Genomic DNA, 16,337 nt, shown 5'->3' with positions numbered 1-16,337 from the left:
CTCCTCCAGGAATACCTCCATAATAATTTCATCTCTTTTTACCAACTTGTAAAGATCCTCTGTTATCAAAGCACTTTCCAAGTTTTTCTTAAGCAGGCCGCTCTCAAAATTCTGCCGAAGGGAATGCAATCCATGCAAATCAGTGACTTCAAGGATGCAAATAATTGATCCTTCAAAAATGTATTTCAAAAGAACTCCAGTTGGCAGGACGACTCGATGAAACAGCTGAATCATTCTTTCAGGGTCATCGATATACTTTGCTAGTATGAGGTCTGTTCCAGCAACCCATGCACCTCCATAGGCTAGTTTGAGGACAACTTTGAGGATAATATCTGTTGTAAGGATCAAACCAAACAAAATTTAGTTAATGACAGTATTTAAGCAATAGAGAACGTTTTCCATGTTTGCATAGCCTGATATAAACACGAGAGGGGTTGGGAGAATTCGAGACAGTTATGCAAACCCGCGACAAAGACGAGGGTTTGCATAACTGTCGAGAATTCTCTCAACCCCTCTCGTGTTTATATCAGGCTATGCAAATGTAGGAAAAAAGTTTTCTATTGCTTTTATAAAATATTTCTCAAAGATAATTCAACAAATAAAGGAAAATGCTGTTTTTTTCACTTTTTGATTGAAACAGATTTTCTTGACACACGGTGTCATTTCCTACCAACCAATCAAAACGCACGTCTGATAATACATAACCAATCAAAGTTCGTGAGATGCCACACCCGTGTTTACATACTCTTATCTAAACACAGCTATTGACCAATGAAAGTGCGCATACTATCCTAATTATGAAATAAAAGTAAATCTTTTAGTGCAGTAAATGTTTGCCCGTGGAGACAGAGGAGGGCTGGCTCAGGTGGCGACCTTTTATTACCTGTAAAAATTAGCTACAAATATCACCCTTGTGTTTCTGTATGTCTCTGTTTGTTTGTTGTTGTTGTTTGATTTATGTGTATTATATTTGATGTAAATAAATAAATCAATTTGTAAAAAACATCACCCTTGCCTGATAAGTAGTCGTCGGAGGTCATATAGCTGCAAATTTTTAATTTATCCCTAACAATTATGCAATTAAACTTTGTGACCTTAGCGAGAGTAAAGTTATTTTGAGATATTTCGTTCAACCCAGGCCATTTTTAAATCGCTTCAGTGAAGCTAGAAAGTGAAATGCCTTATTTAAATCTTTTTGAAGGCATTTAACAGCGTTTTGGTTTAAGAGGACACCGTGACCTCCAATAAGTCATCAGTTGCGAGTATCTCTCATACCCAATTTTAACCAATATTAACCAAGAATTCTGCAGCTGGGTTCTAGGCCTGTGCAGTCTTCGGCAGGTTGTTTAACGTTTTCTATAAAGGCTAGCGTTACTTTTATGTCAGGGTAAATGCAGCTGCAGTTTATCCTTACTTGAGGAACAGCGCTAGCATTTCGGGAGACACTTCGTGACGTTAATTGTCTGTATTCCGAGAAACGAGTGATTTTGAAGTTGGGAAAAAGAGCAAGAGGACACTTCGTGACGCATATTAAAATCCGCACGCATTTAATTACCTGTATTTCTGGACATATCTGATGATTTTTTTAAAATAACGTATCAAATTGCATCTTCCAGTTTTCTTAAGAAGAGGGAAAGTCTCAGCACAGGAGTGAAATTTTAACCTTACCTTATAGTTAGAAATAGTTAGCAAAGGGATACTTCAGTCGTGTTGGATATCAAGATCGAGCGTGCATTGAATTACTTGCGTTCCTGGTCAAAAATGCACAAGTTATTAACGAGGTCGACCTTTACACAGGTAAAACGGTATTAGGCACACCCCCTTTCACCTAAAGATTCTGGCGACAAATAATACTTTAGGTAGGGTTGGCTTTGCTGGACTTGAAGATCTGGACTGCACTTTTTCCCCTGGGTATTCGCTTTTTAGTTTCTTCTGTTAGTTAAATATCTTTAATACTTAAAATCAATCATCATTATTATCATCCCCTTTTGCGGGCTGATCTTTTTTCCATTGTCTTCTCCAGAGGATCGACCCCTAATAAATAACTATGGATCCTTAATGTATCAGTATAGACTAAGATTTTAAAAACTCTTAACCTCAGAGCCCTTGTTGTTCCTAATGATAATGTTCCATGTTTATTATTATTATTATTGTTATTATTATTATTATTATTATTATATCACAGTAGTTGCCAATGGAGTATCCCCTATCAGCAGGTAGTGACAGACCACCTTAGCGTTCCAGGGTTCTTCGGAGAATTTCCCGTGCATCCTAACTGTACTGATTTCTGTAATGATTGCATGCTTAGTCCAATGTGCAGGTCTCCCAAATACCTCTGTAGATTATTAGAGAAAGTACCAAGAGCGCCAATTATAACAGGGGTGATTCTAACCGTACGTAATCGCCAAAGTCTCTTTATCTCAAAGGCAAGGGCAATATAATTCTCCTCTTTCTCATGCTCCTTTAGGCATATCCGGCTATCAACCGGGCCAGCGACGTCAACAATGTGGCATTCGTTTGTTTTCTTGTCGATCACGACAATGCCAGGCCCGTTATGCGACATTTTCCGATCTGTCTGGATGTTAAAATCCCACAGAATTTTAGTCTTGTCATTCTCTAGAACACTCTCAGGGGCAAAGCTCAGTAATAATAATAATAATAGTGTCTTTATTAATTCGTTAAAATACATAACAAACGTTACAAAGAATTAAATATGATGTATAAAATACATTAATGCCATCTAAGAACTATATATTTAAATTGCATTTAAAATTTAATCTGTTAAAAAAGCTATCTTAAATGGTTCTGTTTTCAATTTTGGTCTGGCAGAAGATGGCGTAAGAAGTAACTTTAGCCTTTGGTGCTAAATGATGCAATGGGTGGCAGGGATTTTTAAAAATTATCTTCGATCACATTGTTCTAGAAGATTAAAAATATTTACTTGATCTATCATATATCGTCTTTTATAGCATGTAGTTAAAAAATGTTGAATTGCGTTTAGGTCAGATTCATTCGTTCCGTAAACCGGTCGCGCATACATAAATTTTGGCATAATTACAGAGTACAATTATAATTTATCTACTTCCGTCTTCCTATATCATTCCTTCCTTAGAGATCTTATAATAAAGAAGCATTTGTTCGCTTCCCATAGTTTGGCCCTCCCATGAGCTGAGTACTTACAATCATCCTGTAGTGTCAAGCCTGGTACAGTGCGTTCTTTAAGTTGTTCGATACCCCGTACTGACGGTAAGGCTCTACTGCAACCTCTCTTAATAAGACTAACTTCCTTACACTTGTCAGTATTGCATTTCATGTTATTTATCTCAGTCCAGTGCAAAAACGAGTCTCGGACCTTTTCTGATTCATTTCTCTTGCCCCTACAGACTGGTATTACCACAGTACTGCCATCAGCATGCTTAATTAAACTTGCGCTTTGCGGTTCGTCGATTAGCAGGTCGTTTAAGAAAAGACTGAAAAGATAAGGACCATTTACACTCCCTTGGGTGGTGCCACGATTGACACATTTCCATTCAGTAACTACATTATTATGCACAACTCTTTGTTTCCTATCCGATAAAAAATCGATAAGCCAATTAATTACATACGGATTCAGACGAGCCTTTTTTTAGCTTTTCTGACAATAAACTTTGCTTTATACTATCCGATAACGCTTTAGTAAAATCCATAGTAAAGACATGCACAGCTTCGATTTTAGGATTATCTAAAGTCTGGTAGATATCATGCTGAACTTAAGAAGTGCATTAGTACAACTACCGCCCGTTCTTTACGCAAACTGGTCATTTCAGTATATTGTTCAAGATTTTGTTTACTAAATGTGTTATATACTGTTCGTTCAAAAGTCCTAGTGAGTTCTCTTGTGACTTATCGATATTAGCTTTTATAGCAATGGTTCTCAGTAAATGGCTCTGGGCAGCCACCAGCAACCCCTCCGTCTCTTTCTTTAGATATATCCTGTCCTTAGCCTTAGCTGTCCTTAACTGTTTTCATTGGCAAGTTCATTCATCCCCATCAGAAACTGTCCATGTAGCTTTTTACTCCTCACCTCCTTGGTTCTCTCTCTCACTTTCCGCCTCTTAATCTCATTATACTCCTCGCCATCCCATGTTATGTACCCCCTAGCGGCAGACAACAGCCTTTCTTTGTTTTCTGACACGTATTTAGCTAGTCTTGCTTTGGATAGCTCCACACTGTCTCCACTGTTATCAAGCGCCAGCCACCGCCATTTCTTGGTAGATAGAGCCTTACGACACTATCGAGGATGGAAGGCATTATACAAGGCATTATTTTTATGAGCAGTTTATATAAAAACAACTGGTTGCCCAGATTAACCTACTGACAGTAAACGGGCGGCTATAAACCGTAGCCGTGTACCGCGTGACTAAAAAACCTTACGCTAATGAGAAATTTATAAGACTCGTAAAACAAATACTAAATCGTAAAAGGCTAATGCTAGTTCAAGTAAAGTCCTAAAAAAAACCCTACAGCAATGTATTATCTAAAATGCGATCTATGAAAACACTGTTCCCTAGTGCGTTAAAACGTTAAACCAGCGGGCGATGTATAGAAAACTTGTAACAACTGATTTCTGCATCTGAGCTACGACTGATCTATACCTATTTCCTACTAGCTGCTTGAGAGTCTTGGTGAGATCTTGAGAATTGTCTCCGAGGATATCGATGATGATGTTGTGTTGTGTTACTTCGTAGTCTGGGTATCCTTGCTGCAATTCCCAACGGAGTGGTCCGTACTTGCTGGTCTTCTCCATAACGTTTTCCTCTCTATTTTATGCCCACGGGTAGTTCATCGCCAGCAGCTTGACTTCCTTTCTCTCCTTGTCGATGATCCTCGCGTCGATCCTGTTGGCCTTGACGTGGGTGGTATCTGCAAACAATGGGACGTCCCAATATGCAACTACTCTATCGTTCTCGTACATTGGTTTTGGTTGAGCTTGGGAGTACCAGGTCGCTGTTGTAGTGATGAGGTCTAAGGATCTTAGCATCTCAAAAAACAAGATTTTGAGAGCTTTAATGTGCCACGCCAGATACTGTGTTTGATCGATTGCGCTACAGCCTGCTAATAAATGACCCACGCTTTCAGATTTACCACACATACGGTAACGTTCGTCACCAATTCCGCTTTTGCCAGACTTACTGTGGTGGTAAACCTTGGTAGGCAGTAACTGCTGATAAAGTTCTCTTAACCCTGCCACCGTATGTGTAGGTGCCGTTTTCCAATGATGGAGCCACGCGAAGCATCCCTCTCGATCCAAGTTATTGCCATCCCATCTGTTCTTTATTAGCTTCCCTTGCCACTTCTCCTGTTCCACCTTCTCTTGATATTGTCGCTGACGAACCGTATCTACAAGGAGGACAACCCTTTGAGTCCCCGCCTATATGGAGAAGAGATGTCCTGTACAAAGAAAATCACCCTTCCAGCTGTGTCATCTATAGCAGCCTTAATTTGCAATATAAAAAATGTTTCCATGTTCAACCAAGTCAAGAGCTGGCCTTACAAGACCTGGAAGAACTCCCCTATTGCTAACCCGTGATCAAGTTAAACTGGACGGGCAAGCGAACGTGTTTATATCACAAAAGACTGGCTCAGCTTGGAGGGTCACCATACCAGGCAGGACACCCTTCTAGCAAGAGTGGATTAGATAAGAGTTTTCTTGATGCATGAGTGGGCTCCCCAGCACAGTCAAAAATGAGTCTGATTTTTAGAATACCTGTTCCACGAAAATTATTTGCCATGTCCCTGAAAAGACATGGCAGAAGCAGTCACGCGTGACATGGCTTCTCCTTACAACTTTATAACTTACAACTTTATTTACAAACAAATCATGATTATGCAAACAAGACCATGGTGGCCCGCAGTGAGCATTGCTATTCTAGGCGGACGACTTACACTGCGACGTTATTACCGGCTCTCTAGAAATTTGGTGGAGCTTGAAAACTTGCATCGATCTTGGTCAACATAAGTCCACTGGTGACTGTGCTGAGGTAAAATCGCACATTGGTAGTGAAACAATCTTATCTAATTCACTCTTGCTTCTAGCCAGTCCAACATTCAGTTTCTCATGTAAACGGTTCGCCGAGTTTTTAAGAGAAATAAATTAAGATGACCCGCTAGGGTAGCTTGTGTAGGTATAAGATCCTCAGTTCTCGTGAGTCCCGTTTTCACTGTTGAGCGGTGAGCACTGTCACCACTCAACACTATGCCACCCCTGTTCGGTCTGCAAGGCTACAACACTGCGTATTCCACGTTGATCTCCCACCCAGGAATTAACCTGGTCTAAAAAGACTTAACTTCATTGACTGAAACACGTGCCAGTGTTGTTTTGTTTTCTTGCTGGTCATGTTATAACCTATGTCTGTATTGCGTATTTAACAAGTTTTTTTTATGCTTTATGTGCTAAAGGAAACGTTGTGGGTTTTCTTACCACCTGCGGGTGAGAGGCCATTGAACGTTCATATCATTTGTAGGCGAGCGAAAACAGAGAAACGTTTACTGGCAAAAGAACTCAAGAAATTGAGAGCTTTTAACAAAAACGGCAAAAACTATTAAGTAGTTCCCTTTAACATGAGCCTATAACATGAGCACAGTTGTTTGGGTGCAGGGATGGCACAGTGGTGAGAGCACTCGCCTCCCACCAATGTGGCCCGGGTTCGATTCCCAGATCCGTCGTCATATGTGGGTTGAGTTTGTTGGTTCTCTACTCTGCACCGAGAAGTTTTCTCCGGGTACTCAGGTTTCCCCTCTCCTCAAAACCAACATTTGCCTTGATTTTTGTTAATTGTTAATTTCAGTTTACAGTGTCCCCAATTAGTGCTTCAGCGGTAGAACGACTAGACACTTAAATAAAGTTTCTTTCCCTTCCTTTTCCTTATCATTATTTATGAAGAGGTTTGGGTCATACTAGACACTTAATTAAAACTTCGATGTGACGCTACAGCTGTGAACAAAGAATCACAGCAGAGAGAAACAAAAGACGACCTACGGACAGTCGGTGCACCACAGCGTGTTCAGTGCACTTTCTACAACAGATAAAACACATAGGCTAGCTTATACATACTAATGACATATAAGGGTATAAGTACATAGGCGTAAGAGCGTAGGTGAATACTGATACGCGTATGCGTATGGTCATATACTCGTAATTTTTGCATTTTCCTTGTATATTTTGGTTCCCTTGTCTTTAAGCTGCACTGTAAGTTCTGGATCAACAGGTCTGAGCAGCATCGAACCATTTGATTGGCCATTTTAGTGGTTCTTCTAGACAGCAGGCACCTGAACTAGTTACGGTTTGCAAATCACAATGTATAAAAATAACCTCTAGTTTTAGTTGTTGGCCAAAATTTTACGGCATAGATGTCCTTGGCTAAACGCTAAGACACAAGTATTTTCATTCGCCCAACTGTCAGAAAACGTTAATTTGAAGAGCTTCTCTGTCAGTGAAATTTAAGATCAGATTAAAACTTCTTTCGGTTTAGACGACTTTACCAGAATGTTGCTTAACCTCTTCCTCGTCTTCTCTTCGTTTCTTTTGTGGAGGGTCAGGATGGGTGAAAGAGCTATCTGCAAAATTCAAAGAAAAAAATCTGAAACACCAGGCTAACAAAATACAGACTTCAGCTGCCCTACAAAAGAAGAGTCACATGAAAGATTTGGGCAGTGAAGAATTTAATGAAACTTAATTTGAGCAAAATCAAGGAACTTGTCATGAAAGCAAGAAAAACCTTGGCCTCTCCTGCTGATGAAATTTTCGATATTAATATAAACGTGTGTCGTATCTGAAGGTTCTTAGAGTGACATTTCAGGATTCTCCCACCAACTGGGATAAGCATTTTGATGACTTGACGGACAGAGCTCTTAAAGCGTATGCATACCCTCAGAGTGCACAAAAATAATGGTTATAGTATTTTCGACCTTCATTATCTTTTTAACTCTCTTATTATGTCACTCTTTACTTGCTGTATCCGAGTTTGGGGTGTTGCTGCTTACATTAAGTATTTGAGTCAAATTGATAGGCGACAGAAAAGGGCATAGAGATTTGGGTACATCTATCAAACAGATTATCAAAGATAGGGATTTGAGCCCATGGATTATAATTGTGAATAATCCCTCGCACCTTCTAAAGGATCTTATCCCCCCACGTAAAAGCAGAGCTTTGCGCAGTAGATCCCATCCCTACCACATCCCAAGTGTCAAAACGGAGAGGTTTAAGAAATGAAAAGAAAATTATTATTATTATTATTATTATTATTATTGCTGCAATCATTTTGATATTGGAAATGCTATCATAATTAAAATTCAGAAAATACTCTTTGGGTCTACTCACACCAAGCATAGTTCAGTAATAGAGGGGAATGGTTTTGGAAGCTCGGCGAACGTTAAAAGAGCAAACAAAGCAGCCAAGATTTAGGTTGGAAAGTCTACGACCGTGCACAATCTTTTCTTTTGCGCTCATACACTATGCATGAATTACGTAACCAACACGTTTCTATTGGTTAGTTCCGCAGTATGGAGTAAACAACTATTGTGTTTTGTGTACGGTCAAGGCTAAAAACGAGAACAAAAACCTGCAACAAAGAAATTTGTCGGGTTTCATAACCATTCCTCTCTATTAACTATGCACCCAGCAGTGGTTTATCAGCGTGTTCAGTGTACAGAGCGTTTGCATATGACGTCACAAAGACCAAACAAAAAAAATCCCGGTTATGTTCAGGTCCATAAACTAATCCTGTGGGAATTGAACTCGATCTTTATGCAAGTAGTATCTTTAATTGTAAATGGTTTGAACCCAAGCGTCGTATCAAAACTAAGTGAAGTGCGATCGTCCGGGTGAGCGTAGTTCTGAGAAGGATTGTTTTGGGTGACACTGACGGACGTTTGTACAACGTAAGCGGGAGCGGAAGTCAATTTCAGAGTCAAGTAAAAGGTGTAACGTCAGTAGATGGTATCAATACTCTGGTAGTTGATGTGATTAATCAACGAAATCGTGACGCTACTGGTCGACCCGTCTAGGTATAATGCCTGTGCGTACATTTTTTATATAATTGGTCGGTCAGATATTGTTATGTCCATTGTTGATGTCATCGATAAGTCGCTTGTAGGGTGCGGTGAGTTGTAGGCATCGGTTTAGTGGTCTCTGTTCTAAGTTAGTTAATCAGATTTCCAGTACAATCCGTTGTACGCAGTTAGTGCTCTTTGTAACGCATTCATCCGAGTCCCAGTCGATTCTGCAGTCTGACTGTAAATGGTGTTCAGCAAAGTTATTGATGACGTGACCACTTCTCGTAGAGTCGTTTGCATTTAGTCAGTCTTGCGTTCAGACTCTGCCGGTCTCACAGATAGAAGTGACCTGTGACCAATGACCAGAGTATTTATACCATCTATTGAGGTTACACAAATCACTTGACGTTTGAAGATGACTTCCATTCAAGTTGTTGAAACGTTTAGTCAATGTCACCCAAAACAGTCCCTCTCAGGACTTCAATGAACCGGACGATCGTACTTGACTTAATTATAGTATCTTTTGTTTCACTTAAAAAATAAAAACTAGACGATCCATGGAGTAAACTGGGTTTCCTTTGGTACGTGTTTGTCCTCCTAAAATTTTCGTACTCATTCTCAGACACCCTAACAAATTATCAGTCCGGAAACGAAACAAGATTTATTTCTAAAATAGCTTGTTTGTAAATAATTGTTGGATAAATTAAATTTGGTCAAGAATGTAAAAAGTCAGCTAAATGCGCAGTAGATAGGTTTTAACGAAATATTGCTGGCTTCCCAAATTAACTTCATTCTACACGAGAATGACTAAACAGCATTGTTGCGACAACTGCCGATCTCTCACATGTTCTAGCATTCCGCCAGCTTCATTGTCACTAATATTCTTCGGATTTTTGACGCATATTTTCGGAGTGGATCGGCCTTCATGCTAAACAGAAGAACTCCGCCTCGATCTCGTCAAACACAGCAGAAGCAGCGAAAAAGTGGGACAGGACCAACGTAAAAACAAAAGCTTTCAACAAAAGCACAATGTAGGATGTGAGTAAAAACCATCGAAAGTAGATGGTGACGGCGATATCAGAATGCTGGTTGGTTATGTGAATCGTTTACATAGTATCTTCCTCGTCATGTTGTAAGAAGACTATAGGAAATGCCTTTGGTCTTATTTCATTATCGCTACTAGTGTGTTTATTTTTATCGTTTACTGACAGTGTACAGAGGGAGCCTGATTTAGCACCTCTTGAATTCCCATGATTTTTCTTCAGATGCTACGATAATTTATTCGCCGATATGCCTTGTCCGAGGAGTCTGAAGGCCAGCTCTGATAATACGATTTTTTTGTCTTAATTCCGCTAACCTTCCCTGCCTCGCATCACTCATATGTTGCTGCGATCCTTCCGCTATGAATATTTACGTGGCTTGTGGGTCTTCATTACATGTAACCACGCGAGGAAAGTCCCCCAATCGGAAAGCCGCAAAGAGTAAACACAGGAACCGCAGATCAGACAGGGCAGATTTTTGCGGTTTTAGAGCAAAAACCCAAGCGAAATTCGGCACGTATCCAATAAGTGTTAATCAACATTTAAGGACGAAACAAAAAGATGCCTTCTTCAGAGAGTCACTGTGAGTAAAGTTAATTCCTTTTTTACTTTTAAATGTTCTTGTTTTTCTAGTCAGCTCACATTTCTAATTCATTCATTTGTTTTAATTTTAAGAGCAGACGATGACGACCGAGATGTACGGTGCACCATTTTAATGAAGTGATCTCATGGGCCATTTCCAAGTTACTGTTTGTCTCGGTTTCGAAGTGAGTCTTGGTGCTCAACTATTGTAAGGGAAATGAGGTTGATTTGCATAAGAATACGCAACTCATTTACATTTGAATGGTTGTTCACCAGGACTTGCTTTGAAACCGAGGCATGCAGCAACTCAGAAATGGGCTATTGCCGATTCTTTCTTCGCATTCGTCTTAAAACAAACTGCTGTTTCATTGACTTAAATTGGTATCTTTGTATAAGAAGGACAAGTGCGACGGCCAGCAAATTAAATGCGCTTCGTGGTTCCGTCTCTTGCCATTGATTATCTCAACAGAATTCACCCTACCATCAAAAATTCACCATCTCACGCTCTCCCATCAATGTTCCTTTCATTGACGTTAACGTCTCACTACTAGTGACGGAAGCATAAATACAGACCTCTGCGAGAAACCTACGGACAAACACCAACATTTACTTTATTCTTGCTGTCATCCTCTATTTATTTATAGACATTATTTATACAGAAATTCCAGTATAGCGTAGCTGGTTTAAATGGAAATCTGTATTTACCCTCCCAACCATGATACATCACAGAAGAGAGACCACAACACCGGGAACTACATGCCCTACTCTTTGCGACAACTGTGCGGGTTCTTTTACATCCCTCAGGATCGTGAACATTGAAGGGTTATGAGACGGGACCTACGGCTTATAGTCCTTATCCGAGAAGACTTTAAAGTCTAGCCATTCGCAGATGTAATTACAAAGGCAGCACTTTCTCCTCAGTTATTTAAAGACCCTGAGAGTTGGTCCGGCCGGAGTTGAACTCACGACCTCCCGCGTGACAGCCCTGTGCTCAACCAACTGAGCCACCGGTGCGCGGGCCTCTACACACAGAAAAGGCCATTCCTTTCAGCCTAGCACTCCGCCTACGACGAATTTGTTCTACATACGAAAGGTTCAACATTCGCGGAACTGAACTAACGACATACCTTCTAAAACGAGGTTACAAATAAAATTAACGCAATTTTATTTCTAAACAAACACAACGCGCCCCACAAGTTCCCCGCATACTTACCCTACAACCTTAACAGATATACAACGCACATCTTTTATAACGAACCATAATCCATCACTTCCTACCAACTTCAACATAATAAAAAAAAGCACTACAATCTACTTTTTTCCTCTCACAGTAGCCAGTGTAGCCGGCGGTTTGGTCAATTTTAGGAGCTCCTTTTCACCGAGGTTGAGGGGGCGAGGAGAAGGAGCGAGAAACCGCCTGCAATCCACCCCACAACATTTTCGAAACGTTTCAATTCCAATCATGTGTGAGGAGAACGGGTTTGATGTCAAATACCAACCAGTCACTACGAGCCTTGTGTAAACATTGGCGGTAATACTTAATTCGCTTGAGAAAAATTATCAAGATCGAACTGAAATATTTCAACTTACCGTTAGCATTTCCCTGTATCATGTTTCTACTCTGTGCGATTCGTCGACAATGATAGCCAACAATTTTTTGTGGAAGTTATTACAATGCCATTTCAGCACGTTGAGAAATGCCTTGTCCAGTGCATCGCCTGCCGATGCCAAAACTAGCTGGCAGGAGCTTCCCAATGGATACATTTGCCAGCCGCCAACAAGAGGTTGCCGTGATCATGAGCCCTCATCCCTCAGCTTCTTTAATCTGGTCAACGATGATAATTCTCAAAGTGTGATTACTAATGCAGAACATTTCACCGGTTAGAAAAAGCTGAAGCTTTTGCCAAATCCTTTGTGAACACCTTTCTGCTCTAATTTAAAAACACCAGAAAATCGAAGCTACCGCAAGGAAGTTTTCAACTTTTTTGAAAACAGATTGTCGACTCTTTCCACTCTGTTTTGTCTTTACACTTTTATGAAAGGGAGCAGTAAATTTTAACTGACACGCGGATTTTTCTGCTACTTTATCAGCCAATCAGTAACAATATTTTGTCCGTCCGTGGACGAACAGAGGTTTCTAAAATGTTGAGGAGTTGATTGTAGGCGGTTTCGCACTCCTTCTCCTCAGCCCCTCCCCCCTCGCGTTCTCGTTTGACTTCGGTCCTGGTTTTCCCACGGCCATATTCAAACTGATCACTTGTGAGTCAACTCCGGTGGAAAGAAGCGGCTAAAATTCGCAAACAGCCTGTAACGCAGGCTACTCTGACCGCTGCAAAAACTCTTTCCTCCATCTACCTGTTATGGCCTTCGGACAATCCCCTAACCTTCGAAACCTACTGGTTACAGCTAATTTATCCCTTAATGTAGCTCATTCCAATTCCGCACTTCCTTCCGGTTCTTTTCGCTGTGAGAAAAACTTCGCTACCTGCCCTTACATTTTCCATGGACTAACCAACTACAAATTCCTTTTTGCACGCTCCATTAATTCCAACATAACCTGGGAAACTAAAAACCTCATCTACATGATTCAGTGCAACAGATGTTATCTACAGTACATAGGAAAAACTAAACGACGTTTATAAGACCGCTTTAATCACAGGCAGACAACCCTAACGGGATGCGAGAGCGCATGACGTCACGTTATTTTGAGAAAGTTGTAACGGCCGATTCAACCAATCGAGGAAAATGTTCCATAACAACTTCAAATCACGATGTTCCTTTTCGAAAACTCACTTTATGGACAGCCAGATAAATAAAGTTCATTCGCCTACATTATTTTCTGCCTTGCCTTGAGTGATTTGATGGGTTTTTGGGAGGCTTCAGTTTCCTCTTCAGATCCCACACCTCGTCACATACAATGTAGGAGAGATTAAGCATCACGTTTACGGCAAACGGCAAACGTCGGACTAAAATTTGCGTTTTGCCAAAAATGGAAGAAATTCATTTGATATGAGCTCATTTATTGCGTGTTAACAGCAGGTGTTAACAGCAGGTGTCAAGTAACTTTTCAAACTTTCCACTTAAACGCGATGCGATCTCTATTATAGAGCATGTTTTCCCCAAGAGGGACAAAATTATAAACCTGCGCTTTTGATTGGTTATTTTGATTTGATCAAATTCAATGGAGCATGCCTTCTGTCCACATCATCTAGCAATAACAAAAACCTGAGCGAAGCCTGAAAGTCGAGCAGGATTTTGAGGTTGCAGAGCCGTATAAATTTGATGATTTTTGGCACGATGCTAGTAAAATTATCGACTTTCTACGTGCCCAAGGTTGGGAGGCGAGCGATTTTTGGAAGGGGGAGAAATTCGGCTAAATTCTGGAGGCCCTCGGCCGTGAGCGGTCTTGGAAGTTGCACGCCTTGTCTATATATATTTTATGTGACGACGCGTGTGATCTGAAGAGGAAATCGAAGCGTGCCAAAAACACATCAAATCACTCAGGACAACGCAGAAAATAGTAGTTGAGTGAACTTTATTTAGCTGGCTGTCCATAAATGAGTTTTCCAAAAGAAACATCGCGATTTGAAGTTTCCAAGGAACATTTTCCTCGATTAGTTGAATCGGCCGTTACAACTGTCTCAAAATAACGTGGCGTCACGCGCTCCGCATCCTTAGGGTTGTCTGCCTGTGTCTAAGTCGCACCATTTCTCCAGCCAATGGGAAAGGAACATTAAAACAAAACAACCAATCAGATTTCAAGGCTTGTTTTAATTAGGAAACCAATCAAATTGCAGGATAATGAAAGACAGTTAACCATTGTGTGGCGAGTTTTCCAACTTTTGTTCCCAGCTGGATCAATAAAATATTGGTACTGACTAAAATCTCGTAATTTGGCGATTAAATTATTATTGTGTGATTTCTAAATGGATGTAATAAAGTGGTAATTGAACTTCGTGGCGTGCAATTTTGGTCTGAAATCACAATTGTGATTTCAAATCGAACTTGCGCTACGCGCTCGTTCGATTTTGAAATCCCCCGTATGATCTCAGACCGAATCGCACTCCACTCAGTTCAATTACCATTATAAATCAAATCTACGTTGTATCGGCTCTTGCTCAAAATATCTGTTCGAGAACTGTCTTTCCAACAGCAGGTTTGTACTTGTACGAGTTCCGATGATTTTTACCTTTTTCGTCCTCACTGGATTTTACAAGTAATTTGCTTCGTGCGTCTGGTGGCATGTGAACGTCGCAGAAAGCATCTGTTGAAATAACCAATAGTAAATATTAGTATAGGTTATCACATGATTTCAAGTGCAGTTTGGAATATATAAGCACGAGTACATTTTTTCAAAGTTGACAAAAATTGCACGAGCCCGTGTTTTTGTACATTTTATTTTATTATTACAAGACGCGGGGTATCTTTAATAGCAATTTTATTTGGAAGGGGTTAAGAACGTGCGATGGATAGGCAGACTCGGACTTGGGACCTGGTTTGTCAGTTGATGGATTTATAGTGAACGAACACGTTAAGTGCAGTCCGAGCGGAGTTCCAAATACCATTGAGGCAGTGGAACGATCTGACTTGGAACGATCCATGGTAAAGAAAAAAAGAGGATTTCTCATGACATATGAATCAATGGACTGAATGTGTAATGCAGTTCCTATTCACACAAGTTAGGGTTCAGCCTCAGTAAGATTTGCTTTCAAGTTTTGAATTGATGAAATTGCCACTTGCAGTTGATGCCTACTTGATATAAACACTGTTAAACAGTCATCATGCCTACATAAACGACTTTTAAACGATTTGCACAAACAAGGATCCGATTCAAACAAATTTTCTCAAAAATAAAAAACTTAATTCATACCATTAACTGAGTTGATCATCTTTTTGAGAAGGTCTTTGCACTGCTCCGACCAGCTATATTTCGTTCCATAGGAGTCACGCAAAACCTTAGCCTCATCAAGGCTTGTCTGCCTGTTTTTGTTCCAGATGTCCTTGATAGCTGCTGCCCACGCATTAGGATCCTCAGAATCAATGACGAATGAAGAACCAAATGGTACATTGCCCAGGGCTTCTCCAAATCCCGATTTCTTGCTGACGATCACAGGTAGCCCAGCTGACAGAGCCTCCAGACCTATTAAACCAAACCCTTCTGTACGAGAGGGCATGAGTACAACATCCACCTCATGGAATGATCGCCTCAAAGCTTCTCGGGTTTTGATGTAGCCTCTCACCCTAAGGCGTTTTTCGGGAATACCAAACTCAAGCAATCGTTTTGCAATATCCTCCTGTTTTCCATCGGGTGCTCCAACAAACATTAGACTAGTTTCAGGTAAGGCCGCAACAGCTTTTGCTGCAATGTCGAATCCTCCACGACCAACCACTAAGACACTGCAGTGTTTTCCGTCTTCAGGAACGTGTTGAACACTGAAAAATTCATCAAAAATACCGGGAGTTAAGTCAAAAACATCTTGACAACAGCGGAGATATTTGCGAAAGGCCTCTGCCAGCTTGGGCCCGATTGCTACAACGAAATTAGCCATCTCGCACAGTTCTACTTCAACATCGTGTTTTTCCTCGCCCTTTGAGATTGGATTCTCGTAAGATTTGAACATGCCTAGTTCCTCTGGGTCAGTGTGTATCATTTGTATCCACTTGCATTTGCGAGAGTTGCGA

The 16,337-nt window shown here is 40.6% G+C and overlaps 1 protein-coding gene across 1 annotated transcript in view; it reads right to left on the bottom strand.

The window, feature by feature from the left end:
- Positions 1-15,923, bottom strand: part of LOC138051661 (uncharacterized) — a 17,896-nt gene extending 1,973 nt beyond the window's left edge. Inside the window, exons 1-4 of the mRNA XM_068897914.1 lie at positions 15,526-15,923; positions 14,845-14,919; positions 7,522-7,596; positions 1-332 (exon numbers count right to left, since the gene is read on the bottom strand). The exon at positions 1-332 is cut by the window's left edge and continues 1,195 nt beyond it. Coding sequence (XP_068754015.1) covers positions 1-332; positions 7,522-7,596; positions 14,845-14,919; positions 15,526-15,829 — 786 coding nt within the window. The 5' untranslated portion in view covers positions 15,830-15,923. The remainder of the gene's footprint in view (positions 333-7,521; positions 7,597-14,844; positions 14,920-15,525) is intronic.
- Between the last annotated feature and the right edge of the window lie 414 nt (positions 15,924-16,337).

Source organism: Montipora capricornis, chromosome 6 (assembly GCF_036669925.1).
Source record: "Montipora capricornis isolate CH-2021 chromosome 6, ASM3666992v2, whole genome shotgun sequence".
NCBI classification, from domain to species: domain Eukaryota; kingdom Metazoa; phylum Cnidaria; class Anthozoa; order Scleractinia; family Acroporidae; genus Montipora; species Montipora capricornis.
Note: the sequence above shows the minus strand (reverse complement) of the source record. Positions and strands in the feature narration are given on the sequence as shown.